The sequence below is a fragment of the Macrotis lagotis genome, chromosome 6 (assembly GCF_037893015.1).
Source record: "Macrotis lagotis isolate mMagLag1 chromosome 6, bilby.v1.9.chrom.fasta, whole genome shotgun sequence".
In the NCBI taxonomy this organism is placed as follows: Eukaryota; Metazoa; Chordata; class Mammalia; order Peramelemorphia; family Peramelidae; genus Macrotis; species Macrotis lagotis.
This window is the reverse complement of record NC_133663.1, coordinates 47,066,171-47,094,087: the sequence shown is the minus strand read 5'-3', so window position 1 is coordinate 47,094,087 and position 27,917 is coordinate 47,066,171. Positions and strand designations below refer to the sequence as shown.

General features: G+C 37.7%; 2 protein-coding genes across 4 annotated transcripts in view; one reads left to right on the top strand and one right to left on the bottom strand.

Annotated features, from left to right (window-relative positions):
- HPS3 (HPS3 biogenesis of lysosomal organelles complex 2 subunit 1) overlaps positions 1–27,917 on the top strand; it is a 47,787-nt gene that overhangs the window by 9,759 nt on the left and 10,111 nt on the right. For all 3 annotated transcript variants that reach the window (XM_074191110.1, XM_074191112.1, XM_074191111.1), the window contains exons 6-14: positions 4,533–4,614; positions 6,580–6,734; positions 14,218–14,326; positions 15,642–15,823; positions 19,550–19,730; positions 22,141–22,374; positions 24,053–24,238; positions 24,641–24,829; positions 26,706–26,813. In XM_074191110.1, coding sequence (XP_074047211.1) covers positions 4,533–4,614; positions 6,580–6,734; positions 14,218–14,326; positions 15,642–15,823; positions 19,550–19,730; positions 22,141–22,374; positions 24,053–24,238; positions 24,641–24,829; positions 26,706–26,813 — 1,426 coding nt within the window. The remainder of the gene's footprint in view (positions 1–4,532; positions 4,615–6,579; positions 6,735–14,217; positions 14,327–15,641; positions 15,824–19,549; positions 19,731–22,140; positions 22,375–24,052; positions 24,239–24,640; positions 24,830–26,705; positions 26,814–27,917) is intronic.
- Positions 26,560–27,917, bottom strand: part of LOC141490812 (ceruloplasmin-like) — a 62,092-nt gene continuing 60,734 nt past the window's right edge. The window contains exon 20 of the mRNA XM_074191106.1: positions 26,560–27,881. The gene's annotated coding sequence lies outside the window, so the exon portion shown is untranslated. The remainder of the gene's footprint in view (positions 27,882–27,917) is intronic.

Here is a 27,917-nt window from a genome sequence, read left to right as displayed (position 1 = left end):
CCCAATCTAGGGGTTGAGGTCCCTTGGGAAGCCTGAAATTTTTGCAAAGCATTTCTGAATCCATATGCTTACCAACTATTTTCATCTTGAACTTTATTTACCACCAACAAATATGCACTACTATGGTGTCGACTTAAGTCGACTGAATGAAATGTCTTGCAGGTATATATATTGGTATGGTTGTTTTTTCAAATGTCTGTAGATGCTAGTGTGGCTAACACCAGGGTGCTTTCATTAAACAGCAAGTTTTTTGTCCTTATGTACTTTCTGAACTGACAGATACCCCTACCAAAATTTTGGGTATTAAAAGGGGAATTTTCACATTCTAAACTCTTGGGAACCCCCTAATCTAGTCTTTTCCATGTTAAACCTTTTTTCCCCCCTCTTTTGGTGATTGGGTCCTTTAAGTTAAATACAATATTTAGATATTATGGAGTTAATTTTGTGTTTTTATTTTTTCCCATTTACCCCTTCATTAATGTACTCAAACCCACTACAATGTAAGATAATTGACTTGCTTCAGAAGCCTGACAATACCATATGGTATTGGTTTAAATGTATTTTAGGGTTTTTTTTTATTCTTCCATTGTCATTTTTTCCTAGTTTTAATTACTAAAAAACTATTATTCTATTATGCTTTTACTTTTGTTATTCAGTGCAAATTGAAAATGATTTAGATATTTTTTTCTGGTAGGAACCTTAGTGTTATGACCCATCTCTTTTGTAAAGAGATAAGAAGACCAAGGCTCAAAGTGACTTTCCCAGTTTTGTTCTTAGTGTAGGCCCAAGGTCCAAATTTAATTGGAACTTAAGTCCCAGACTAATGTACTTTTTACTATATAGGTCACACAGATTCCTCCTTAAAAATAAAACTTTCCCCTATAATCTTTATATTTAGAGGAAGATGAGAAATTTGATTTGGTTAATCTCAGGGATCAAAAATATTGAGTTTTTTTTTGTGTGTGTTTTTTTTTTAGGTTTTTTGGTAAGGCAAGCAGGGTTAAGTGGCTTGCCCAAGGCCACACAGCTAGGTAATTATTAAGTGTCTGAGGCTGGATTTGAACCCAGGTACTCCTGACTCCAGGGCCGGTGCTTTATCCACTGCACCACCTAGTCACCCCAATATTGAGGTTTTTTAAAAGAAGTTTTGATCTCTTTCTTTTTGTAAAAGCATTTGTAAACCATTAGAATATCACCAAAAGAAATGCTAAATTGTAACTATAATAATGGCCTTCTGGGTTCCAAAATAATTAATCCACTTAGTTACTCATTCAACCAGTGTTTATTGAGGAAGATGATGAAAATGATGATAATGTTTGTGATGACCTGCCATGTTTTGGATATTTAACTAGGAAAAAAGATTCCTAAGACCTTTATTCTTAGGAGTGTACTTTGTAATAAGTTCTTACTAGGAGATAAACAGAGTTCAAATAATTATAATAGTTGTATAGTGATAAGAGAGGTAGAGAATCTGCTGTAGTTTAGATGAGGGAGGATTATATAGTGGGGATTCGAGGGAGAGTCCATGGAACAGTATGGGAACTGAGCCTTAAAGAGGCAGATTTTGATGAGAAAGGCTATTTCAATAGAGGGGAAGAGATATGAGCAAAGAGAAAGATAAAGGAATGTTTGGGCATTGAAGCCCATTTTAGTGGAATGTAGAGAAAGTCCTGGATGTTAATTGTGGTACTGTTACGGATTGAGGCTGAAGTCAAGGAACTCCTACAAGCCACCATGTTCAAAGCACCTTGTTAGCACCGTGGATACAGAAATGAAACATGAAACCCACCCTGGTGGCTGCCTAGTAAGCAGGTGGAACCCATCCTTGACTGACACCTGCTTATTTTATGTGGTTGATTTTAAGTTTTATCAAAGTAAATGCACCCTCTTAACAGTACGAGACTTTCAAAATTGTTAAATATTTTTAAGAGCAGTGCGATAGTATTCACTTGTTAATGTATTTTTTAAATTTATTTTTATTTTTTATTATTTTTCCCCAGCTCCATGCAAAAACAACTTTCAGCATTTACTTCCAAAATTTTGAGGTCCAGTTTCTCTCCCTTCCTCCCATCCCGCTACCCAAGTTCCTTGGTATAGGTTAAAAATGTGAAGTCATGAAAAACATTACTATTATGGTCATGTTGTAAAAGTAAACATAATTTGCCACACATACACAAAAAAGAGATACTTCAAGAAAAAATAAAGTGGGAACAAAAAGCATGTTTCAATCTATATTCAGATACCATCAGCTCTGTCTTTGGGATGGATAGCATTCTTTAATATAAATCCTTCAGTCTTCTTTTGGGTCACAGCATTGCCAAGAAAAGTAGGTTATACACAGCTGATCATCCTGCAGTATTGCTATTACTTTGTATAAGGTCCATTTTCCATTGCATCTGCTCTTGTAAGGTTTTTTACCGAGAGCATCCCGCTCATTATTTTCCTTAACAGCATTTCATCTCACTCACACACCATTTATTTAGCCATTCCCCAACCACTGGGCATCCCTTCAATCTTAACTCTTCATCTCCAGAAAAGAGCTGCTATAAATATCCCTATTCATAGAGATTCTTTTCTTTCCATAGTTCATTTCTATTGGAATATAGATCTAGCCATGGCATTGCTAGGTCACAGGGTAAGGCATGATTCTACAGCCCTTTGGGCATAGTACCAAATTGCTCTACAGAATTATTGAATTATTTCACAACTCCTCCAACAGTTCGTCAATGTCTCAGTTTCCCTACATTTCCTACATTTGTCATGTTCTCCTTCTGTTCTATTAGCAAATTTGATAAGTATAAGATAGTATCACATAATTATTCAAACCCATATTTCTCCTATCAATAGAATATTTTTTATTTTTTTTTAAAAAATTGATTTATTGAAGACAATGTGACTTGCCGAAGGTCATACAGCTAGGCAAATATTAAGTGTCTGAGGTCAGATTTGAACTCAGGTCCTCCTGACTCCAGGGCTGGTGCTCTATCCACTGCGCCACCTAGCTGACCAGAGGATATTAAAAAAAATTAATTGATTGCATTGCTAACCTCATCTGAAAACTTGATTACTTATCAATTGAGGAATGGCTCTTATTTTTTTTTTATAAATTTGACACAGTTCTCTATGTTTGAGAAATGAGGTTTTTTATCAGGAAAACTTGTTTCAATATATTTTTCCCACAGTTGCTATTTCTAGTTGTATTTTATTCCATCCTATTTCCCCTACCCCCATTTATTCTATTTGTTCTCCCTGTCCCTTCTCAAAAGTACATTGTATCTGACTATCGCCTTCCATGATCTTCCCTGCCTTCTATCTACAAACTGTCTTCCCCTCCTCTCCTCCCCTTTCTCCCATCCCTTTCCTCTCCTATTTATTTGTTTGTTTGTTTGTTTGTTTGTTTGTTTACAGGGCAGTGGGGTTAAGTGACTTGCCTTCCTCTCCTATTTATTAATGTATTTTTAAAGATCTTTGTTGAACTCTACTTCTCTGTGTTGGTCACCAAATTTTGCTGTGGTCCTTTAGCCACTTTTTTGCTAGGCAGAGACATCATGAGCTGAGAGTCAGAAGGCAGGAGACCCAGTTCAAGTCCAAGCTGGACAAGTCACTTAACCTCTTTTACAAACTTCTTATCTGTAAATTAAGGGAGTTGGAAGTATTCTTTTGGGTTTCTTCTAGCTCAATTCCATTATTTTCATTTCAGGGACTGGATTCATGTTGCTTGTTTTTCTTCCTCAGATCACTACTATCTCTCCCTCTCACTACTATCTTTGTGACCTGGACAAAATCACTCATCTTAGTTTCCTCATCTACAAATGGGGATTATTAAATTGTACCAGTCTCTGAGGGTTGTCAGATCAAATGAACTGATGAACATAAAGTTCCTTCCAGATCTTAGAGCACCATATAAAAATTAGTTGTTATGAATGATGATGACGACGATGATGATGATACACCACTGTCAAAACTTGACTTTGTCCTACTTTTTCTGAAATGCTGAATGCTTTTTTCAGCCTCATATATGTGTTTCATCTGCCCTTTCCCTTTAAAGGGGCTTGACAAAGTGATTTTTATCTATAGATTAAGTCACTGATTTAAGTGTTCACAAATACATTTTTTAACGTCTTATTTTTTCATAGGAAAGAAATTTTTCTTTATTTTAGAGAGCAGCAATATTGTAATGATGATCAACTGTAAAAGACTTAGCTATTATGATGATATATAATGATATATGACAATATAATGATCTATGACAATTTCAAAGAACCCATGATGAAAAATGCTAGAATGGCAGACTCTGAGTGCAGATTGAAACTTTTTTCATTTACTTTTCTTGCTTTCCCCCCCCCAACATGGCTAATATGGAAATATGTTTTTCATGACTTCACATGTATAATCACATAGCATAATACTTGGGGAGGGACTGGGGAAGAGACTTTGTAACTCAAAATTTTGAAAAAAGAATGTTAAAATATAATAATAATAAAAATAATAAATGTTTGTGAACCCTTTCTCTTCTCTCTCCTTTTCCTTAGTAACAACTTGCAGTGTTTCACAGTCCGATGCAGTGCGGCAGCCGCAAGGGATGCAGACCCCTACATGGATACCACCTTAAAGGTTAGAATAATTTCACAATCAATAAGTGGAAAATAGAAAATATTCTAATAATAACTAGCATTTTATATAACATTTTAAGGTTGACAGAATACTTTATATTAACAAATCTGAGCAGCACTGTCAGTTATTGATATTATTAGCATCCCAATTTTACAGATGAGAAAACTGAGGCAAAGAGGCTTAAGTGAGTTGCCCAAGGTCACACAGGTAGCAAGTATCTGAGGCCAAGATTTGAATTCAGGATTTCCTGAATCCTTGTCGAGCCGTATATCTACTTCTCTGTCTTCGTGATTTAAAAAAAAAATTTTTAATGTTTTTATTGTTGGTGTTGCAATCATTTTTCCATTTATCATTAATTTCCTCTCTCCTCAAATCCTTCTTTTTAACAAGGAAAAACAGTTAAGCAAAATGAGCCAGTAGAGTCACCCTACCTTGTAGCATCTGCAAGGCATATTCCAAATCCATAGAGAAAGCAAGTATGTAAAATTTTAAAATTAAAAATCAATCAGTTTGAACATAAATTAATGCAATTGCTATGCCAATGTTAGCGTCATTGCCAGGCCTGGCTCCATAGGACATTATTTGTTACAGACAAATGCCATGATTGTACAGTATATCTTTCCTAGAGTACCTGGTATCCAAAGACTTAGGATAGGGATCAGTGCTGTGACTGGAGGATTCTCGGAGCTTCCAAACCACCAGAATTGGTCAGCACCTTTTGAACAGCAGATAGATTCCAAGAGTTCCCCAGGGTCATATTATAAATGTCCAAGGCAGATTATGAAGTCCTGTCCTCCTGACTCCAAGGCCATTTCTTTATCTGCTAAGACACAACTTCCTCTGGGCTTCTGTCACTGTAGCTTCTACTTAATATTGTTATTTTAGTAAGTTGTGAAATTTTTGATATTGTAATATATTTTATATTGTATATGTGACTAATGGTAGGTTGCTAAGGAATGTTTAATTTTGTAAGCTAGAATATTCAAAATGTAAGATTTTAGGCATTTATGGTTTGTAGGGGGATATATTTTATTTTCTAATTTATTTGTTGAACTCAAGTCAGCATTTTTGCTTATGCTGTAGTGTCTGGGTTTGGGGGGATAATTTTTGGTGTTTTAAAAAATTTTTAAGATCTATTATGGGAATTGGTTAATTAGCCTAATGCAAAAAAACTAAATCAATATTTCCAAGAGTAGAAAAATAAAGCACATTGGTAGTGATTTAATTCACCCACCATGATGTGAAAATACCTGAAAGATTAATTCTCTTGTCATCTGAGAAACCTCCGGAATCTCTTAGCATTTCCACAGTTCTATCCAGAGAACCTAATGGCTCCCCTAAATGGATACACTATCTCTACTGAGACAAGACAAGTGCAAACTTTAAAAGGTTTTTTGACCACAAAAGTTATCTATGGTGTTCTATGACAAAAAGCACTATGTTTTCTGCCCTTGCATCTTCGGCTTCCAAATCCCATGATAAAAATGTTCTTAAAAATGATGCAAGATGTTCATGTGAGTGCTGGTCATGAACCTTTGAGTTATGTAGCAGTGGGGGTTTTTTTCTTTGAGATGTTTGTAGATTCTTTCTCTTCCTCTCTCTCCCCCTCACTCACAAAGGAATCATTTTATGGTATCACGGGTGCTATTTGATGCCATCTTAAACTGAATTTTATAGTATTGACATTCTGTATAGAAAATGAGTGAGAGTATGACCTGAAAACCCTGGAGCCTCGTTTTCCTGGACTGTTGACTGCTGGTGGACTTCTTGTGGGCTAATCTCCTCCACCTCCCCATGCCTTTTCTTCCCCTAATAATACAGCAAACTAGGGAAAATAGAAGTCTTTTTTACATCAGGTTAGGAGGGCAGATGTTTGTTCAAAACATAGCCCAGACCAGCCTTTGAAGACTTAGGTACGTGGTCACTGTTTCTGATTTCTAATAGTGTTTATTTTTTCTTTCACAGGCTTGTCCGCCTGTTAGTTTGGATATCTGTGCTTTGAGAATGCAGCTTTTCATAGGACTGAAAACAATATGTCACTTTAAGAATCATATTATCCTTTTGACTAAAGCAGATACCGAAGATATCCCTGAAAGAAGAAAGTTATCCAGAAGTCTGCTGTAAGTGTATTTTCCAAACAGCCACATTGGCCTGCAACCTCATTGATGTGGGTACTCCTTCCAAGCTAGTCATCTTATAGCCTATCCATGCCTATTCATCCTAAGCAGTTCTCCTTTGTACAGAGTTTGAAGAAAGAAGGACTTGAGTTTGAATCCCAGCTGTGACATTCCCCAGTTCTATGACCTTTTATTTCTAGATCTCAGTTTCCTCATTTGTAAAATGGGAGTTTGCACTATGACCCCTGAAGTTCCTTGCACCTTTAAGGCTATGATATTGTGATGGCCAGTCAATCTGTTGGAGAACTTTTCTTATGTTCTTTAGTATCAGGTTAGGATAAAATAATATGACATTCTTTCTCAGTTATGCTTTGCCATTGACCAGCCTGTCTTCTTTTGCACTTCTATATTTCTTTGCTATTTCATTTTTCCTTCCAAATTCCTACTAAACTCAAATAAATAGAAACAACTCCTATAATTTTTTGTTTTTGTTTTTGAACGTAACTTTTTAATTTTAATTTTAATTTTATTTTTATTCTCATTTTGTACAAATTTTTTTACATTAATAAAATATTCTTGTTTAAGAGTAAACAAAATACCCCCTCCCCCATGCATATAGACTTGATTGAGCGATAAAGTAAAGGGGAGAGAAAAAAAATTAAAATAAAAAAAATGATAGTAATAATTGTAGGTATGGCCAGGTGGTGCAGTGGACAAATCACCAGCCCTGGAGCCACGAGCACCCGAGCCCACATCCAGCCCCATAGACCCAGCCATGTGACATGCAAGCCACCCAATCCCCACTGCCCTGCAAAAACCAAAAAGAAGTAAAAAGACCCAAAATAAAATAAAATAGTAATAATAGTAGGGGTGGCTGGGTGGCAGACAGAGCATTGGCCCTTGAGCCAGGAGCACCCGGGTCCGAATCCGGCCTCAGACACCCAAAGATCACCTTGCTATGTGGCCCCAGTCAGGCCACCCAGCCCCATTTGCCCTGCACCCCCCCCCCCCAAAATAATAATAATAAAAAATGTGCTTCAGTCTTTGTTCCAACACCAACAACTCTGTCATGAGTGGATCGCATTCTTTATGGTAAGTCCATCACAAAAGTTACTTCCATATTTTTCCAACGTTGCTATTGCTGATCGCAAGTCCCTCCTTTCTTATTTCTCTACTACCATGTACTATATTTTCTCTCTCCTTTCACTCTGACTCTGCTGTAGGGTAGATGAGTGGCGTAGCAGACAGATCCCTGGTCCTGGGGCCAAGAAACCCTGAGCCCCCATACCACCCCTTAAGCCCAGCATCCACCTGGCCCTATGGTCCTGGGCAGGCCTTCCAATCCCAGCCCCTTGCAAGAAGTAAAAAAGAAAATGTGTTATATCTGACCACTCTCCCCCCATGGTGCATCCTCTCCTCCTTTATTCACATCCCCACCCCTTCCCCCTGCTCCCCCCTCCTTCTTACTCCAGATGTCAATACCCCATTGAGTATATTTGCTGTTTCCTCTCCTAGCCACCTCTGATAAGGGTGAAGATTCCCTTGTTCCCCCTTGCCTTCCCCCCTTCCATATCATTGCAATAGCTCATTATAATAAAGAAAAATCTTATTATATGAAATATCTTGGCCCATTCCCCCTCCCCTTTTTTCTTTCTCCCATTACATTTCCCTTTTTTCTATTGACTCCATTTTTATACCATATTTTATCTTCGAATTCAGCTCTCTCCTGTGCTTCAACTATAAAAGCTCCCTCTACTTGCTGTATTAACTGAGAAGGTTCCTATGAGTATTATCAGTGTCACCCTTCTATACAGGAATACATGCAGTTCATCCTCATTAAGTCCCTCATATTTTCCCCCCTCTCCTCCAATCTCCATGCTTCACCTGGGTCCTGTATCTGAAGATCAAACCTTCTGTTCAGCTCTGGCCATTCCAACAGGAACATTTGAAATTCCCCTGGTTCACTGAAAGTCCATCTTTTTCCCTGGAAGAGGACATTCAGCCTTGCTGGGTAGTTCATTCTTGGCTGCATTCTAAGTCTTTTGCCTTTTGGTATATTGTATTCCAAGCCCTACGAGCTTCCAATGTAGTTGCTGCTTCTTCCAATGTAGTTGCTGCTAAGTCCTGTGTGATCCTGACTGCAGCTCCATGATATTTGAACTGTGTCCTTCTGGCTGCTTGTAATATTTTCTCTTTGACTTGGGAGTTCTGGAACTTGGCTATAATATTCCTAGTGGTTGGTTTTTTGGGATCTCTTTCTTGGGGATCGGTGGATTCTCTCCATTTCTATTTTGCCCTCTGCTTCTAGAATATCAGGGCAATTTTCCTGTAGTAATTCTTTGAAAATGATGTCAAGGCTCTTTTCCTAATCATGACTTTCAGGTATTCCAATAATTTTTAAATTACCTTTCCTAAGTCTGTTTTCCATATCAGTTATTTTTTCAATGAGATATTTCACATTTTCTTCTAATTTTTCATTTTTTTTGGTTTTGAAGTATTGATTCCTGATTTCTGGTAAATTCATCAGTCTCCGTGAATTCTATTCTTTGTCTGAAGGATTTGTTCTCCTCAGAGAGTTTTCTTATCTCTTTTTCCATCTGGCCAATCTTGCTTTTTAAAGCATTCTTCTCCTCCATAACTTTTTGAACTATTTTATCCATTTGACCTAAGCCGGTTTTTAGCATACTATTTTCTTCAGCATTTTTTTGGATTTCCTTGACTAAGCTGCTGACTTCATTTTCATGTTTTTCCTGCATCTCCTTTCTTTTCCCAGTTTTTCTTCCAACTCCCTCATTTGATTTTCAAAGTCTTTTTTGAGCTCTATCATAGCCTGAGCCCAATTTCTATTTTTCTTGGAGTCTTTAGATGCAGGAGCTTGTGCTTCCTCATCTTCAGACTATTTTGATCCTTCTTGGGCTCATTTGCAAAATATTTCTCAATGGTCTTCCTTTGTTTCTCTGCTTGCTTATTTTCCCAGCCTTAGCCTGTTTTTGGGGTGCTTCCTGAGCTTTTGGGACACTCCCACCAGGGTCTCAGTGTGTGAGGCTCTGTCCTCCCTCCTGGTCTGTGCATGACCATATGCGCCCCCCTCTGCCACGGGGCTGAGGTGAGGGGGGGGCCCTGCTGCTCTTCTGGGGGTCCTAGACTGGGATCAGGATCGGAATGTGTTCAGAGCCCCAGAGTCCTGTTCCAGGGGCAGAGGACAGAGCTGAGCAGTCTCTCTTCATTCCCTTCCCTCAGCTCAATGGGCTCATGCCCTGGAGGCTCCGGCTTACAGGCTCTGCCTGCTTCTGTTTCCAGATCTGGGCTGCCAAAAGACCATGCTGCTGGCTGTGTGCCCTGAGGGCTGGGCTCGATGTGCTCGCTCTGGCAGAGGTCCCCCGCTGTTCCCCCACTTTGTGCTGGTGCTCCCTGGGGTGTAGCTCAGGGGTGTAGCTCAGGAGACTCCCCCGCTGCTGTGAGCTGTGAGCCGAGCCACGGCTCCCAGTGCCCTGGGGCAGCCTCCTGGATGCTGAAGTTCTTTGGCTCTGGCGGGCCGCCTCTCCGATCCCGGGGAGCAGAGCCTTTCTGCTCTTTTCCAGGTTACCTTGAGTAGGAGAACTGCCTCACTGGGTCCCTCTGTGGGTTCTGTCTCTCGAAAGTTTAGTTAGAGTCCTTAGTTTCGAAGTTTTATCAGAGAGCGCCTAAGACTCAATCCTTTCTTGTCACCATCTTGGTTCTGCCCCTCTGAACTTAACTTTTTTTGAAAATCTATTTTTTCTTCCTTTAACCTCTCCACCTTGCATTGGAAAAAAAACCAAAAAAATTTGTAGTGAATATGCATAATCAAGCAAAACAATTTAACATTAACTGTGCATGGGAATCGTGTGACTCAGCCTATACCTTGAGTCCATACCCACTTTGTCAGGAGGTGGTGGCATGCTTCATCCTGACTCTTTTTTTCCTTTTGTTTTTGTGGTTTATGCAAGGCACTGGGGTTAAGTGACTTGCCCAAGAACACACAGCTAGGTACTTATTAATGTTCTGAGGTTGGATTTGAACTCAGATCCTCCTGACTCCAGGGCTGTTGTGCTATCCATTGTGCCACCTAACTGTCTTGATCCCGGGGCTTTTGATATCATCTCATGTCCTTTCAAAGAAACCGTAGTGGACATTTTTACTGACCGAAAAATAGGCAATCTCATTGTCTAAATTTTTTATTTTGGTTTCTTGGAACAGTGCTGATTATAACTCAAGAGTTTTTTCTTTTGATTCAGATTTAAACAATGAGGTATATTTTTTACAGAACTTAGAATTAACTGAATCCCTTTTGGAGAATTCTGTTATTGAGAGGAGAGAAAAAGCAGAAGGAAGGGGTAAAATTATTGTGGCTGTCTCTCAGAACTCTTAAGAGGGAAGTGAATCTTACACAAGAACTCACGGGTACAAATTTGTGCTTTTATAGTTGAAAACTTAAGGGACATTGATGTCTTTTGCAAAACAAATAAGGAAGAAGACAAAAACTTTATCATATCAAAACCAAAAGCATGATGATTATTCCTTCCTTATTTAACCCATTAATTTGATGCAATTAGAGACTGTTTTATGTTCCTAATTGTATGCTCAGTGCTTAGCACCACAGTACTTGGTAAATAGTAGGTGTCTAATCAATACTTATTGATCAAGCTTTTTTTTTTTAATTTGAGGATTTTTTTATTTGTATCTAAATAGGAATTGTGACTATATATTCTCCTTTCTGAATCTATTTACAGACTTCAGATCAAGATATACAGGTCTCCTTCAAAGTTTAATGAGCTCAGTACACAGTGTATTCAAGTCAAATTAAATCAGCAAACATTTATTAAGCACCTTCTATGTGGGGTAGCTAAATGATGCAATGAGTAGAAGCTTGAACTTGGAGTCAGGAAGACCTGAATTCAGATCTGGCCTCACACACTTATTAACTGTGAGACCCTGGACACAATTTATCTTGGTTTGTTCATCTGTAAAATGAACTGGAGAAGGAAATGGCAAATCATTCCAGTATCTTTTGCCAAGAAAACCCCAAACTCAGGAGTGCCTTGAGGATACAGAAAATGGAGATGGATAATCTTGTGTGATCATCAGCACGGAAAGTGTGCCATGCTTCCAGAGTACACGGAAGGGAATATCAGAAAGGTAGAAATGGTAAACCAAACAGAAGATTTTTGGTTTGAGGTTAGAGACAAGAGGCAGCAAATATTGAGGTGCATTTTTTTCAGTTATCTAAAGTATCTAAAAACTTTTTGAAAATAGAATGCAAGGAAAGGGACTGTTTGTGGGTGGCAAGTCCAGACTTTTAGAAAAGAGACAATACATGACTAGCCAATCCAGAGCAGATCATCATAGTTTAATTGGAGATCTACATGGTGGGCAAGTGTCTAGTGGATATCTCAAAGTGGATGTCCTGTAGATTTTTTAAATTTAACATATTCTTTATTAACTCATTCGCTTTTCCCCAAATCCTCCCTTTAACCCAAGTTCCTTATCATCAAGAGCACTACCATCTTTCCACTCAGACAAACACCTTCTGGTTGGTTTCCTTGACCCCAGTCACTCCTCACTCAGGTCATCCTCCACTCAGTTTTTAAGCTGATCACCCCAAAGTACAGGTCTGACCCAGTCACTCCCCCATTCAGCTAACTCTCATGACTTTCCTTGCCCCAGGGATTGCAAATTAACTGAAATGTTTCTCCCAGGAAGACACATTTAGTAAGATAGATGGGGGGGGGGCAAACTATATAGTTCATGGAAAACAGTGCAGGGTTTTGGGAGACTTTTTACTTTTGCCTTCCCAGAATGGCTTAATAAATGATTTGATTTGATTTGACTTGAATACAGTGTTTGCCGAGGTTATTAGGCTTTGAAGGAGACCTGAAGTCTGTAAATAGATTCAGAAAGGGGAATCCATAGCCTCTTATCTGTGAGAGTTTATCTTACTCTGAGCAAAATGCTATTAAGATCAATTAGACTTAGATAGTCTTGCAGATTTGTTTGCATTATATCCTGTAGGCAGTTTTTAATCTGTATATATATATATATATATATATATATATATATATATATATATATATATATATATATATCTTGTACAGTTTGTAAGATTAGAATACTTGGTATTGAAGCAGTATAGGAGAATTTTTTAAAATGTCTCTAGAGGACCAGCATTATCTTTTACATGAAAGTATTCATAGGCAAATTCTTAAATTTAGGAGTCTCATTTTTAGGTTAAAGAGAAGATAGTACTTAAGCATTCTATTTTCAAAAAGTTTTTAGATACTTTAGACAAACTGAAAAAAAATGCACCTCTAAATATGTGCTGCCTCTGCAGCTGGTCAATCATACAGTTGCTTGTCTTCACGCTTCTGGCTTAGGAAGCTTCCCGTCTCAGAGGAAGCTTTAGTAACTAGAGAGGAACTAAGTCCTATGCATGTCTTTGGTTTTTAAAATGTAATGTGAAGGGCCAGGAATTTTTTTTAAGCATTTAGTCACCCTTCTAAGTCAGTAACAATTTAGAGAAGTCAAAAATAGAGTTTAAAAAGTCTAGAATCAATCACTAAGAATTCATTAAATGTCTCCTATGTACAGACACAGAAATAAATCCCTACTTTCAAAGAATTTACTTGATATCAGTACTTAACACAGTACACCTTGCAGGCCCTTAATAAATGTTTATTGACTAATTGATTCTGCCAAATAAATATAAAGAGGAAAAAATGAAATAAATATATGAGTTAAAAATACAAGAGATGGAGTTAAAACTATAAGCCAGTATTGATTTGGATCAGGAAAATCTTGGTGAAGATCAGGCTTGAGTTGCCTTGAAGAGAGAGAGGGGATAGAAATGAGAAGGGAGTGTTTTCCAAAATTAGTGTGGTTGGATTGTCAAGGGAACTGATGTAAGGTCTTTTTTGTTTGTTTTGTTTTTATTGCAAGGCAGTGAGGTTAAGTGACTTGCCTAAGCTCACATAGCTAGATAATTATTAAGTGTCTGAGGCCGGATTTGAACTTAGGTCCTCCTGACTCCAGGACTGGTGCTCTATCCACTATTCCACTTAGCTATCATTGATGTTAGGTCTTTTATTCCTTATTACAACTCTGCAAAAGAGAGCAGTTATTTTCTTTATTTTTTTCTCTTAAAAGTGTTATTGTTATCTTCTATTTTGCATTGCCTCTAAGCCCAGAAGTTATCATTTTCCTGTTATAGATGAGGCCAAGTGACTTGTCCAAGGTCACACAGCTAATAATAGTCACTCTGTGTCTTCCTGACTCCAAATAAACTCAGCACTCAAATTTTCTACAGTATAGCTCAGCTTAAAATAGAGAATTCACTAATTTACAAAAAAATATTATGATCTGTAAATTATTGCTAGACTTTTTGAAAGGAATTTATTTATGAGCCATTTAAATAGACATTAATAAGAACAAAATACTTGATATTCATTTAACTCTGTTTATTTCTTTTCAGCTCCAGAAAAAATAACAGTGTTAAACTCAAGATGCCTTCTACAATGGAATCTGGATGGAATTTATATATTGTGAATACAATTTCAACTGTTCAGCTCTACAAAGAAATGGTATATTTGGAGCTACTGCTTCTCATTGATAGTACACTAATCAATGCTCATTTGCGTATTAAAATGCCACAGACAACCAGCTTCTAGGTTTTTATGAGAGACCCTTCTCTACCACCTGGGCTTTGCCTTTGCAGTAGTTTCCTTAAAGGTAGGGCAGTTGTCTTTTCTCTATCTTCTGTTTCTTCTTGAGCTTTTGTAAACATCATTCCATTTATTGACTAGTTCACTTTTTCACCTTTATGTTTCTAAGAAGAAAAGTGACCATTCTAGCCTTGGTCCCTGTACAACTGGGTGAGCTTAGTGTTTTTCTTCAGAATAGTCAGTGAAAGAAAATTTAGACATTTAATTTAATGCCTTCCTCCCCCCCCCCCAAAAAAAAAAATTGAAGAATTGTCCTAGGGAGATGGTCTTCAGGAGATAGTATGGTGTGATAGAGAGAGCACTGAATTTGAATCACAAGTCTGTGAGATCAAATCCTGATTCAATCACTTACTAATGCTGTGAAGGGGAACAGTGTGGTTTAGTTTAGTTTAGCTTTCAGATTATCCTAATGATTGTATTTTTCCCCCAGTTTTTTCTTTTAAAAATCAATCAATTAATGATTTGTTTTTGTATCCCCTTAATTTCTTTGAAAGTCTCTCTCCTCTTAATCCCTCCTTTTTAATTTTCTGCATTTTAGTTTTTGCTATATCACATTATAATAAAGAATAAAAAAGATTTTAATATCAGTTCAGCAAAACTATCAGTTGTATCAATTAAGTTTGATGGAATATGTAGTTTTCTAAAATAGTGCCCTACCTCTGCCCCCACCAAAAAAGAGAAAAGAAGAGAAGTATAGTCTCATATTTTTCATCAGGACTCAGTTTGTTTATTATAATTACACAGCATTTATTTTCACTTTTTTATTGATTTTTTTCCCATAAACATTGTCAGATGTGTATGTATTTTTCCCCTCTGTTTCTGTTTAGTTCCCTATGCATTAGTTCTTATATGTCTTTCTGTGCTTCTCTAAAAGATGAAAATTTCACAACATGAGAAGGTATAGTAGTCACAGTAGTTGTTACTCAGTTAAAAGAAAATATTGCTATCTTGTATGAGTAAAATTAACCTTATGAAGCATTTACTAAGATTTACTAATCCAATGGTCTCTTATCATAAGATTTCCTAATTAAGAGATTCTGGATTAGTGACATTTTCCTTTTAAAATTGATTTTTAATTGAAATTTAGCTCTTTTTTTCTCTTACCTTGGGTAGTTTGAAGAGTGACTGAGACTTATGGGATAGCATTCATGACCCACTTGTCCCCTTGTTCTAGGTAGACTACAGTAAGACCTACAAGAACATGAGAACACAGAGCTGCATCCATCTCCTCAGTGAAGCCCACCTGTTAGTGAGAGCTGCTCTGATGGACCCCTGTCTCACTGAACCTGAAGAGAAAGAGGAACTCTTAGAAGCTTTCAGAGAAAGCTGTGGGCACCTTGGAGACTGTTACAGCAGGTTGGTGACTTGTGGCAGGAAGGTACTCAAAACTATCAGAGTAGACGAGGGGCTCTCGTCCCACCATGGTGACTTTAGGTTTGAGAGCTAGTGAGGAAGTGTCTGGGCAAAGGAAGAGTGACAGTCACATGAGATTTTCACATGTTACCCTTGAGTTTTGTTGTGTGTTTACAAGGGGTAGGCTCCATTCTTTCTCCCACCCTCCCCAAAAAAGCCAAAACAAAGCAATAGTAACAATAGGGGGAAGCCTCTTTGACCCTCAGGTGGGTGATCTGAAAGGAGATTAAATCAAATGACTGTAATTACATCATACAGTTTTGGGGGCAGGACTCACATCTACTTTAATCAGTATATATATAGTAGACTTTGTTATATTTGAGAACATTTCATGATCCTCTGTGACACTATATGATTGTGAATCAATTTGCAAATATTTATGAAGCTCCTACTAAACTGGAAGGTGTTGTGCTAGGGACAGGCTGTGCTAGGGACAGCACATCATCTGAAACTTTAGGGGAGTTTCCTATCTAACTGGGGAGATAAAAAGTATGTTAATATCTACAGAAGAAATACAAATAAGTATTATGTGGTGAGGGAAGGCTACATGTAGAAGATGACCCTTGAGAGGCATCCTGAAGGAAAAGAGAGGGATGTTGTGACTTGGAGGTGAGGAGGAAGGAGTATCTTCCAGGCATGGAAGATAACTAGGAAAACCAGAGAAATGGGAGATGGAAGAAATGGGAACATGAGAGGGCAATAGAGAAGACCAGTTTAGACCACAGTGTGGTAGGGAGAATAACATAAAGCAGACTAGCAGATAGGTTGAAACCAAGTTATGAAGGGCTATAAAAGGGAAATAGAGTAGTTTATATTTGATTCTAGGGACACTGTTGAGTTTATTGAGTAGAGAAGTGATATGATCAGATATTTGCTTAAGGAAAATCTGCATGGCAGCAGTGTAGAGGATGGTTAGAGAGCTGTAAGCCACACTCAGAAACTGGTCTCATTACTGGTTCATGGACCTCTGTTCTCTTAAGTATAGTATCAGTCCTCAGCCCATCCATGCCTGTCATCTTGGGTGCCAATGTCATTACTTGGCTTTCTTCCTTTGAAATAGACTCAATTAAGATTTTCCACCTAATCCGGATCATGGTAGCTGTTGTACACTGGCTCCTTTTTCCAGAGTTCAGCACCTGCTCACTTCCTTCTGTTCCTCTCTAAATTCTGCTCTTGCACTAGGGCACTTTGCCATCTATTTTCATGGTCCCTCAAATTCTCTCATCTCATAATTCCTCAGTTTTCTTAAATATGATGACCTTTATTCCCCCTTAGAAAAAGTCAGGGGGGAATTTCACTGTTTCTCAAATGTTTTCTACTACTTTATAAAAAGCTGACATTTTGATATAACCTTTTTTCCTTCCATTTCCTCTTGTACCTCTTAAGCCTGTTTTTTAACTCATCATGAATTCCAATCCTTATACCTCATAGTGCAATCCCAGGCCAGCCTTTGACTTCACTTTCCTCCCTTTCTCTTCTGGACCTTAGAATTGGGTCCATTCAACTCCATACTCTCCTGTCTTGAATCTCTCCCCTTATCTTTTGCCCTTCATTCCTTGGCAAACCTCAGCCCTGTAATGTTCTTACCATCAGCTTTCTCTGACTCACTTGTTGTCTGACAAAAGAGCTAGAGATCCCACAATTATGCTATCTGAGGACATTATATAAATTCATGCTCGTGATTCTTATTGATTAATGTTAAATAACTTCAGCAGAACCCTAACTTCATTAAGCAATTGTTTCATTCCTTCTTATCTGATGTCCTTCCCATCTCCCCATCAAAGCTTTTCCAAATTCTCCCTCCTTCTCACACCTCCCACATCTCCTGCTCCCTTCTCTTACATAGCCAAGGACCCAATTTCTTAATTTATTGAGCAAATTGAGCTCATTTGACATGAGCTCTCTCCTCATCTCTTCATTTCAAAATCCATGGATATCACCTTCTTTCCCCCTAGTCTTTGACAGTGAGGAGGCCCTTCTCACCAAATCCACCTTGACCTCATTCTTTCTTATCTTCTCCAGTAGACTGCATCCTTTATCATCTTTCCTTTTAATCTTTAACCTTGGGGGCAGCTAGGTGGCATAGAGCACTGGCCCTGGAGTCAGGAGGACCTGAGTTCAAATCTAGTCTTAGATACTTAATAATTGCCTAGCTGTGTGACCTTGGGCAAGTCACAATCTCATTCCCTTAAATAAATAAAATTTTAAAAATATCTTTAACCTCTTTCTGCTGACTGCTTTTCTTTACTGTCTTCAGTCATGCCCTAGTCTTCCTCATTCACCGGAGACTTTCACTAGATTCTACTCCTCTCTCGAGTTATTGTTCTATATTTCTTTCTTTCTCAACTAAATTCCTAGGACAAACTGTCTCTTGGTTTTTGTTCTTCTCTTCTCAACTGAAACCGCCCTCTCTAGTTACCATTGTTCCCTGAATTACCATATCTAGTGGTCTTGGCATAGTTTTCATCTTTCTTTTGACCACTCTGTTTGACGACTTTCTCTATGACAACTTGTTTGACTGTTGCTTCTTAGTCTCCTTTGCTGACTTATCATACATATGTTAGTGGATAGAGTGCTGGCCTTGATATTAGTAAGACTTGAATTCAAATCTGGTCTCAGACACTTAATAGTTACATGATCTTGGGCAAGTCATTTAACCTTGGTTACCTCAGTTTCCTCATCTGTAAAATGAGTGAGAGAAGCATAGATGTTACTGAGCTGATTTCCTGCTCAATAAACTCTACCTATTTCCTCTTGGATTCAATATAAACTCCTTTGTTGAGCTTTTAAAATCCTTCATGATCATTTCCCCCCCCCCACCTGACATTTTAGCCTTTTTAGTGGTCTATTATTCCTCATTCTTGGACTCTGTGATCCAATTTGGTTTTCTCCCATTCAACACTCCATCTCCTCCATACTTAACTTAGCATTGGTCATCTGTCCATGCCTAAAATACACTCTCTCCTCTTCCTTCTCAAAGCTCAAGCACCACTTTCTAAATTAAAGTCTTTTCTCATTCCCCCACTTATGACTGCCCTCCTTCCCAAACGGCATCGTATTTAATGACCTATTTGTGTGTGTACTTATTGTCTTATTGATTTGTGTGTACATACTTACTGTCTTCCCCCATTGCCATGGAAGGCCCTTGCCAGTAGGGTTGTTCTGTTCATTGTATTTGTATTGCTAGCAACCAGAGCTCCTGTCAATATAGTTGGTGCTTTAATAAATGTTCAGTGGTTGATTGATAAGTTCTCTACCAACTTATCAGGGATCTTCCTCATTTTCTCTTGACATAGCTAGGCATACCTAGGACATCCCATCACACAACCAGCCCAGCTACATTTTGGTCATTCATTTCATGCTATGTTTGTTAGCTTCTCCACAGTCCATTAACCATTTTATAATTTTAGCATTTCAGTTAGAAGCAAACTCAATGCAAAATAGATATTTAACTGAGGTATTACAAAGATAGGTTGGAAAACCCCTTTATACCAACTAATACATTTAGGGTAAAAGCAGTTTTAAGGTCTTCTGGAAAAAGTCACCCATGCCTTTACTATTTGACTCTCTGTATTTAAGACTTCCAAGATGTTGGGAATTTGACATCCTTCATTCATTTCATTCATGCATTCATTGATTCATTCATTCGTGATGTGTTTTTTCATTTAGGCTTGATACCCAATATTCTCATCTGGCCCTGCCTTATTATAAAATGTCTGGTTTATCTATGACTGACGTCTTGACCAGGATAGACTCAGTGGTAGAAGATGGATCACAGAACCCCGAGAGAGGTTTACTCTTCTACATAAACCATTCCCTTTATGAGAATGTGGATGAAGAATTAAGTGAAGTAAATATGCTTTTCTGTTTATTTATTTTATATTTATTCTCCATTTCCACCTGGGCATTTAGGTGGTGCCATAGAACAAAGAGTGCTGTCCTTAGAGTCAAGAGATCTGAGTTTCAATCCTGCCTAAGACATCAACTAGCTTTGGCATTAAGTCACTCTGGGTTCACTCACCCCGTCTGCCTCAGTTTCCTCATCAATAAAATGGGGCTAATAAGAATCCATATCTCACATGGTTTTTATGAGGATCAAATGAGATAATAAGTGGAGCACTTTGCAGATATGGAAATATTTAAATATTGGTTATTATTTTAAAATTTTATTATGTAATGGAATTTCCTTCTCTACATCATGGATATTATAGGTCTAAACCAAAAAAATTTTTTTTGTATATAAAAATTCAGCAAAATTCTGAAATAATTCTTTTTCTTTTAGAACCATATTAGCTTTTTTTTTGATGGGGAAGAAGAGCAGATATTCTCCTTTCTCCTCCAGTAATCATACATCACAGACTAATAATGCTCTCTCATTTCCAGATGAAGAAACTGAGGTGCAGATTGGTTAAATGATTAGATAATGGCAGAATCTGAGGCTTCTGAAACCCATGTGATGCATCCACTACATCACAACTGCCACAATCCCCAGAAAACTTGTGTTGGGAACTGACTTTTCAATAGACTGCAGCCAGAAATTTGTTATCTTGGAAAACCTGGCCCAGTGAATTTCTTATGATTAGGCCCTTTAGGATTTTTTTTTAGGAAAATTGTTTTATGACAGTGCCAAATGGTGTCCGAGATACTAACTTTATTCTAACTTTTTATTAAGTTCAGATTGCATTTATTCAGATGGTAATTTTTATATTTGGCCCAACTGAATATTTTTCATCAAAAATTATCATATGGTTTGTGGGTAGGTATATGCAGATATTCACACATATGTGTTTGTATGTTCCTGCATATATTAGGTGTTTGATTCTACTGTAATTTTAATGTCCTGTATTTTCATTAGTGTTGGGGACTCCCAATATGGAAACTCTTTCACTGACATACATTTGTGACTGATGCTTCAGAGCATGAGGTGGTTAAGTGATGGGCCATTGTTCATCCAGTCATAGAATCAGAAGCAGGACTTCTCAACTCCTGGGTTGGCCCTCTGTTGACTGGGATCCTCGACCTTTTGTGTTTATCACCAAATTATAATTTTACAATGGAGAATTTTACAATTAAAAGTTCCTCCTTCATGAAATTATATTAAAAGTAGAGTTGCTGACTTCTACTTGTGATTACATAAATTGTCACCACTCTCCCACTTGCCCCATCATTGCATCCTTATTACTTAATGAAGAGCAATTCAAGGCTAACACTTTTAGCCAGAATATCTTGGGTACCTCATTGGTTCATACATTTCAGGTTGGGGAATTTCATCAAGTTCAACCTTATTTTAAAGATGAGGAAACCAAAGTTTAGAGATTAATACTTCAGGCCTTAGGTAGCCTCTCTGTTTTTTAAGTGTGGACCTGGGCTTTCAAAAATGTGGGGAATTGTAGTGAAAACTACCTCTACTTACGTGTAAAATGTTGCCTGGATGCTGAGACTCTCAACTATTTGCTCAAGGTCAGGGAGTTTGTCTGTCTGAGAAGTGATCAGCTCCCTAGTTTAACTACTTTGCATGTACTTGGATTTATTAACATTATATTCATGCTGAATTTTTTATATATGTCCCCATTAGAACATAATCTCTGTTGCAATGAGAGCATAATCTCTGTTGCAATGAGAGATGATTTCATTCTTTGTATCTCCAGCACCCAGTATAGTGCCCGGCTCTTTGTAGGCACTTGATAAATACATGTTTATTGATTGGAATGACCATAGTAGGTTCTTAATAAATACTTGTTTATTGATTGATATACCCATTGTTTTTTGATTACTGTAATCAAAGGAGGCACTTAACAAGTACCTGTTTATTGATTGCTATAAGCAGAGTGGGTGATTCATAAATATGTTTATAGGTTAGTATATCCAAAGTTGGCATTTACTAAATAAATACATGTTTATTGATTAATACAATCCTAGTAGATATTTAATAAATACATGGTTACTTAATGATATAATTTTGTAGATTCCTAATGAATATGTTTATAAATTGATATTTCCATAGTAGAACCTTATTCAGTACTTTTTTATTGATTTTTGTATAGAAGATGCTTAATGTATACCTGATTATTGATTGATATAATCATAGTAGGCCCTTAAGAAATACCTGTTTCTTGATTACTAGAACCATAATAGATGCCTAATAAAACCATTGATTAATATAACTTTTCATTTCTTGATTTGCACCTATTTTTCTTTTCTTTGCTGACCTCATCTCATGTTGATCAATCTGACGTTTTATTTCTTCCCGTCCACTATAGGAATTGGCAGCAAAAGTGAGTCATATCTTTTGTGCTGCTGAGCCCAAACAGCTGCCCCATGCTCTCTGCAGCCCATGTATGAAGAATATAGATCCTTTAATTGCCATGAATCACTTGAAAAAGCTGGATACATCTGGACTGTCTTCTGTCTTAGTGACCTTGACCAAGGCAGCGATGGCTCTGAAAATTGGCGATCTAAACACATACAAGAAGGAGATGAAGTGCCATTCAGAGGTAAGGTGTAGGACTTGTAAATGTGGAGAAGGGGATCTAATGTTAGCTCCAGGTCTACTCATCAAGCATTTATAACTTGGTACCTGATTATTGAGAATAATGAATCCTCACTCCTTCCACTACCACTCACCCTATTTTACATAATCTTAATTTTGAATAGTGCGAATGTGAATACAAGTTATCACTTCAAGGAATTCATTATTCACATTAAACATAACCTAGTTGTATTAAATACCTATTTGGTTTATAATACAAATTATAAAAAAAATACACAGAATCAATAGATCTTAGAAATCATCTTGTCTCATTCTTTCATTTTAGAAGAAACAGGTTAGGCCAAAAAAAAAAATGAAGTGATGTATGTAGTTTAAGTGAAGTGATTTGCAGTACTTTGTGTTCTGCCCTTGTATTTGGGAAGACCTGGCTTCTGTCCTGCCTCTGACTCTTTGCTGTGTGATCTGTGGTCAGCTGCTTAAAGCCTCCGAGCCTGAATTCCATCTTTTGTAAAACTAGCTAATAATACCCATCACATCTACTTTGCAGATTTTTCAAAAGGCCCAAATGAGATTATGTATATTAAGGATTTAGCAAACGCTAAATCAGTGTATATCAATGTCAATTATTGTTGTCATTTTTATTCAAGACCACATGGGGAATGTGTAGCAGCTTCGGGATTTGATCCCCATCCTTTTTTTTTCTGTTAAAGATTTTATTTTGAGTTTTACAATTTTTCCCCTAATCTTACTTCCTTCCTCCACCCCCCACAGAAGGCAGTCTGTCAGTCTTTACATTGTTTCTATGTTGTACATTGATCCAAATTGAATGTGATGAGAGAGAAATCATATCCTTAAGGAAGATGGACTTTTTGAAGGGGCCGGCAAATATACTGGGAACTAGCATAAAAAAGTGTTAGTATATGTGTATTTATACATATGTCTATGTGTCTATGTATGTGTGTATGTATATATTTAATTTGTTTGGAACTGAATGTGGTGGCACTAGAGGTTCCTGGGGTAAAATGAAGATAGATTTGGAGTCCAGAAGTCAAGTTCAAATGCTCACTTAGATACTTATTACTGTGGGACCCTGGACAAGTCACTTAACCTCTTTTTGTCTCAGTTTCTTCATCTGTAAACTGGGGATAATAAAAGTGTCAAGTACTTCCTAGGGTGGTGTTGAGGATCAAATGAGGTTTGTGTAAAGCACTTTGCAAACTTCATATCACTATATAAACACTAGCAGTTGTAATTAATAATAGCTTTGTTATCATCAATATCATTGTTGTCATGATCATGACCATTATTATCATTATTATCATTATCATCATTATTATTAATTTGTCTATAATCCCTGCACCCTAATAGACTGAATTTAGTAGGTGACAAACTTGGAAGTTTTGAGTTCCGGTAAACTCAGCTGTTCAGGTTTTCTTATTAAATCTGGAACCAGTGATGAATCCCAGGGATCAGGAAGCCACAAGACTGAGGAAGTAGGGGTGACTTTGCTTGGGTTGGAAACAGAGGGCAGTGCCCATCAATGGCCATGACACTTCCAGCTTAGAATGGATAGGGAGTCTCAGACTCAAGAAACACAAAGAACCAAATTGGATCTGGGGGTTTTGAGAGCCTGAGTATGATAGACTTTGTTTTTCTAACTTGGGTCTGTTTCTCCTCTGAAGATGGAGTTGGTGTGTGGCTTTATTTTGGAACCCCGACTATTGATCCATCAGAAAAAGGGGCAGATTGTGCCAACAGAGTTCGCAGCTCACCTCAGGGAGACTCAGCCAGGATTGCTTGTGGGTTCTATCCTGGGCTTACAGAAAAACAGCAAAATGGGAACAGAAGAAGCTGATACCTTCTTCAAGGTCTGTTCTTTGGGAATGGAGAAAGTTGATGTGTTTTATCAGAATCTGGGTCAATGCTGCTGTCTTGGGAAGAAAAAAAGCAAGGCCTCAAAGTCTCCTCTTTAAACATCTGCCACTTTCATAGAAGCCATTTAAGACAAAAATGTCCATTAGGTAGATCTTGTTACCCAAGGAGGGTTATGAATATCTCTAGGAGTGCATGTCCAGTGAACATTGCAGTATTCTTTTCTGTTAGATTGGGTTGGACCTAGTCCTGATACAGTCTCCCATTACCTACTTGGGTAATACTTGGGTGAGATAATCAGTTGTGTACTTGCAGGGCTTGGGATGTCGATCCTATAGAAATGGAACCTAATATGTTTCTTTGGGGATGGGGTGGGATTTATTTTTGGTGTTTTCCAGATGCTTTGTGGCAAGGATGAAGATGTCATTCCTCAGCTCTTGGTAGACTTCTGGGAGGCCCAGTTGGTAGCCTCCTTCCCAGACATAGTTGTCCAAGAACTTTTCTTCAAACTTTTATCTCAGTATGTCTGGAGACTCTCCCGGAGGCAGCCCCCGGATACCAAACCACTGAGAAATCCAGAAGACCTGGTAATATGATTGGGAGTACAGGGGTGCTCATCATAGGTTAGAAGGAAATGAAAGTCTCTCAAAGCTAAATGATGCAGGATCAGAATATTCTCTCCTTACCAGTGATCTTACTTAATTCACAGAAGAGCCAGGAAAAGGATAGAAGCTGCCTTCAGGGTTTCCCAGGGGCCATCTAGAGCAGCTGCACTAGCTACTGGAATTTTTAATATTTAGAATGTTTCCCGAAAGATTGTTGGTCCCATGGGAGCCACAGCAACCAGGGAGGGGAATTGACTCAAGAAGAGCCCTAGAGGATGAGGGTCCCAGGACACAAGCAGAATATAACACTTTGAATAACAGCATCCTGAGGCTTGTCTAAGATTTGGAGAGTTCTAGGGGTGTGCCTGGAACTGCTGACCCTGGAGTCAGGAAGACAAGTTTAAATTCAACCTCCATCATTCTGATCAAGTCATTTAGCCTGTTTGCCTCAATTTCCTCTTAAAAATGGGAATAATAATAATAACCCCTCCCTCTCAAGGGTAGTTTTGAGGATCAAAATTTCTGAAGTTGTAAGCAATATATTAAATATTACCCGTTGACTTTTATTACTGAGTGGAACGTTTGTGTGTGTGTGTGTGTGTGTGTGTTGATATCTTCCCTTAAGAGCAAATCTTTCCCATTGATTGCACAAAGAGAGGGAGGGAGGTTGGAAGAGAGATCCTGCAACAGCTGGTGATGTCCATCTCCCCCACCATAGACAACTGAGTCAGACAATTAGGGATCATGTGTCAAGATCTTTGAGAATCATGAGACAATTTATAACTATCAATTGACTTTCTAGTAGTCTGCCATCAAAGTATATATTTATAGAATTTGGGGAAAAAGTGTCCTCTGAAAAATACAGATAAGATGGGGCAGCTGGGTGGCATAGTGGATAGAGCACCGGCCCTGGAGTCAGGAGTACATGAGTTCAAATCCAGTTTCAGACACTTAATAATTACCTAGCTGTGTGGCCTTGGGCAAGCCACTTAACCCCCTTTGCCTTGCAAAAAATTTTTTAAAAAAAAAAAGAAAGAAAAAATATAGATGAGATGTAGATAAATGTACATCTATAAGGGTGTAGGAGTGCTTGTATGTCTACATGAGTATATATGGATTTATCTGTCATATTTGTATATGATATACAAATGTATATACAGATAGCAGATATATTTATACATACATATATCTATGTATCTACATCTGTAGATATAAAAATATATCTATACATACATATACGTATGCATGCATATATAAATTTATATACATATATACATCTATTTCAAATGTTGCTACTATTAATACTAGAATGAATTTAACCAATCAATAACTCAGTTAAGCATTTATTAAATGTCTGAATTATATTAAGCACTGAACTTAATTCTGAGAATACAAAGATCAGCCCATTCCTGCTGCCCTGGAGCTCACATCCTAGCAGGGGAGATGGCCTGAACAGAGATAAGAATGTACAGAAACATTAGTGCATTTTTTTTTATCTATAAGATGAATTGTCCTAAGTCTTTATGCATGCCTCTTTACAATCACAAAAAGAAGTAAAAAATCATTAAATTCTGAAAATATTTAAGGCCAATTTATATAACAAAAAGCAGTAAGTTAGTCATATTGAATGATGCATTAAACACATTTTTATAGAGAATTTATTGAGATATTGATGACTTATATACATTTTAAATTATTATTTAAGAAAATGTTAACTTAATGGAGAATTCTTTGAAAAAAGGTAGCATGGTGCTAATACATGTTAAGAAAATTCTGTTAGAGCAGAAGAAAAATGTGGGGTGGTGGTTTGGTTTGGGGTTTTTTTCTGTCTTAATGGAAAATTTATTTTCCTTTTCAGATAAACTCCTGTAGTCATTACGGCTTAATTTACCCATGGGTTGCCTTCTTAACATCCTCAGACTCTTTACATGATCAAAATTATGCAGAAGACCTTTCCAAATTACAGGTAATTATAATGTTTCTTTTCTTGTGAAGGTCCATTCTATAGTGAATAACTTTGTTTGATAAATAATTCAGAACAAAAGCCTCAGAACATAGTTTTTGCTTTTTGACTTGCACTTAATTTGCTATTTGGCTTTTATGACTGTAACTTTTATGCTTCACCCATCTAATCAACTTAAGACTCTCTCCCTCCTTTGGAGGAACAAAGATTGAAACAACCAGTTCACTCAAGAAAGGAAGTTTATGTGTATGTGTATTTAAATGAGCACTCATAGAAATCAGAATCTACCTTTAGTTCTATAAATGGCAGGAGGATGACAAATAGGTCCAGTGTAGGACAGGTGACTCCAGTGTTCTTGTGATTGGATTCCATAGACATTCATTGTTATCTGTCTACAGTGTGTAAAGCACTCTTGTAGGGAGTGGAGACACAGACACAATGGGCAATGGGTCCCGCCTACCCTCAAAGAGTGTCTGTTCTTCCAGATGGGTGATCCAGGTCTAGCACCAGGCACTGTGAAAGCACCACATTTAGAATGCCCAAATACTTTTCAATTCAGTAAACATTTATTAAGGGTCTACTATGCATGGAGTACTCTGCTAAGCCCTGAGGATCCAAAAAAAGCCTGAAAGACAGTCCCTGCCCTCAAGGAGCTTACAGTCTAAAGAATGAGTAGTGGTTCCCCAGAATAGAGGTGGAGAGGTCATGCCCCTGCTACATCGTGACCTGAAGATGGTGGTGGTAGGTCTGGGTCAGGCTGGGTAGGGAGAAGTCTCACCGGTCAGGGGGTCCCAGGGCAGCAGCTGGAGGTGGTAGCCAGAGGATCGCGGAGGTGGGACGTGAAGCTATCTGGAGTGTTCAGTGAGAAGGATTCCCAGTAGGCTTACTGTAGATGGCATTGCCTTGATTAAATCAAACTTCACGAAGGTATGATGTGATCAATAAAATGTTCATCAGGGATTGATCTAACAATCCATAGAGAAAAAGTTAAGTAGCTGAATGATGCCTGTTGTCCAGAATGTAATGTGCAGTTGATGGTCTGTTGCTTGAATGATATATAGCTATACTAGGCTACAAGGAAATACAATTACAGAATATATTAAATGC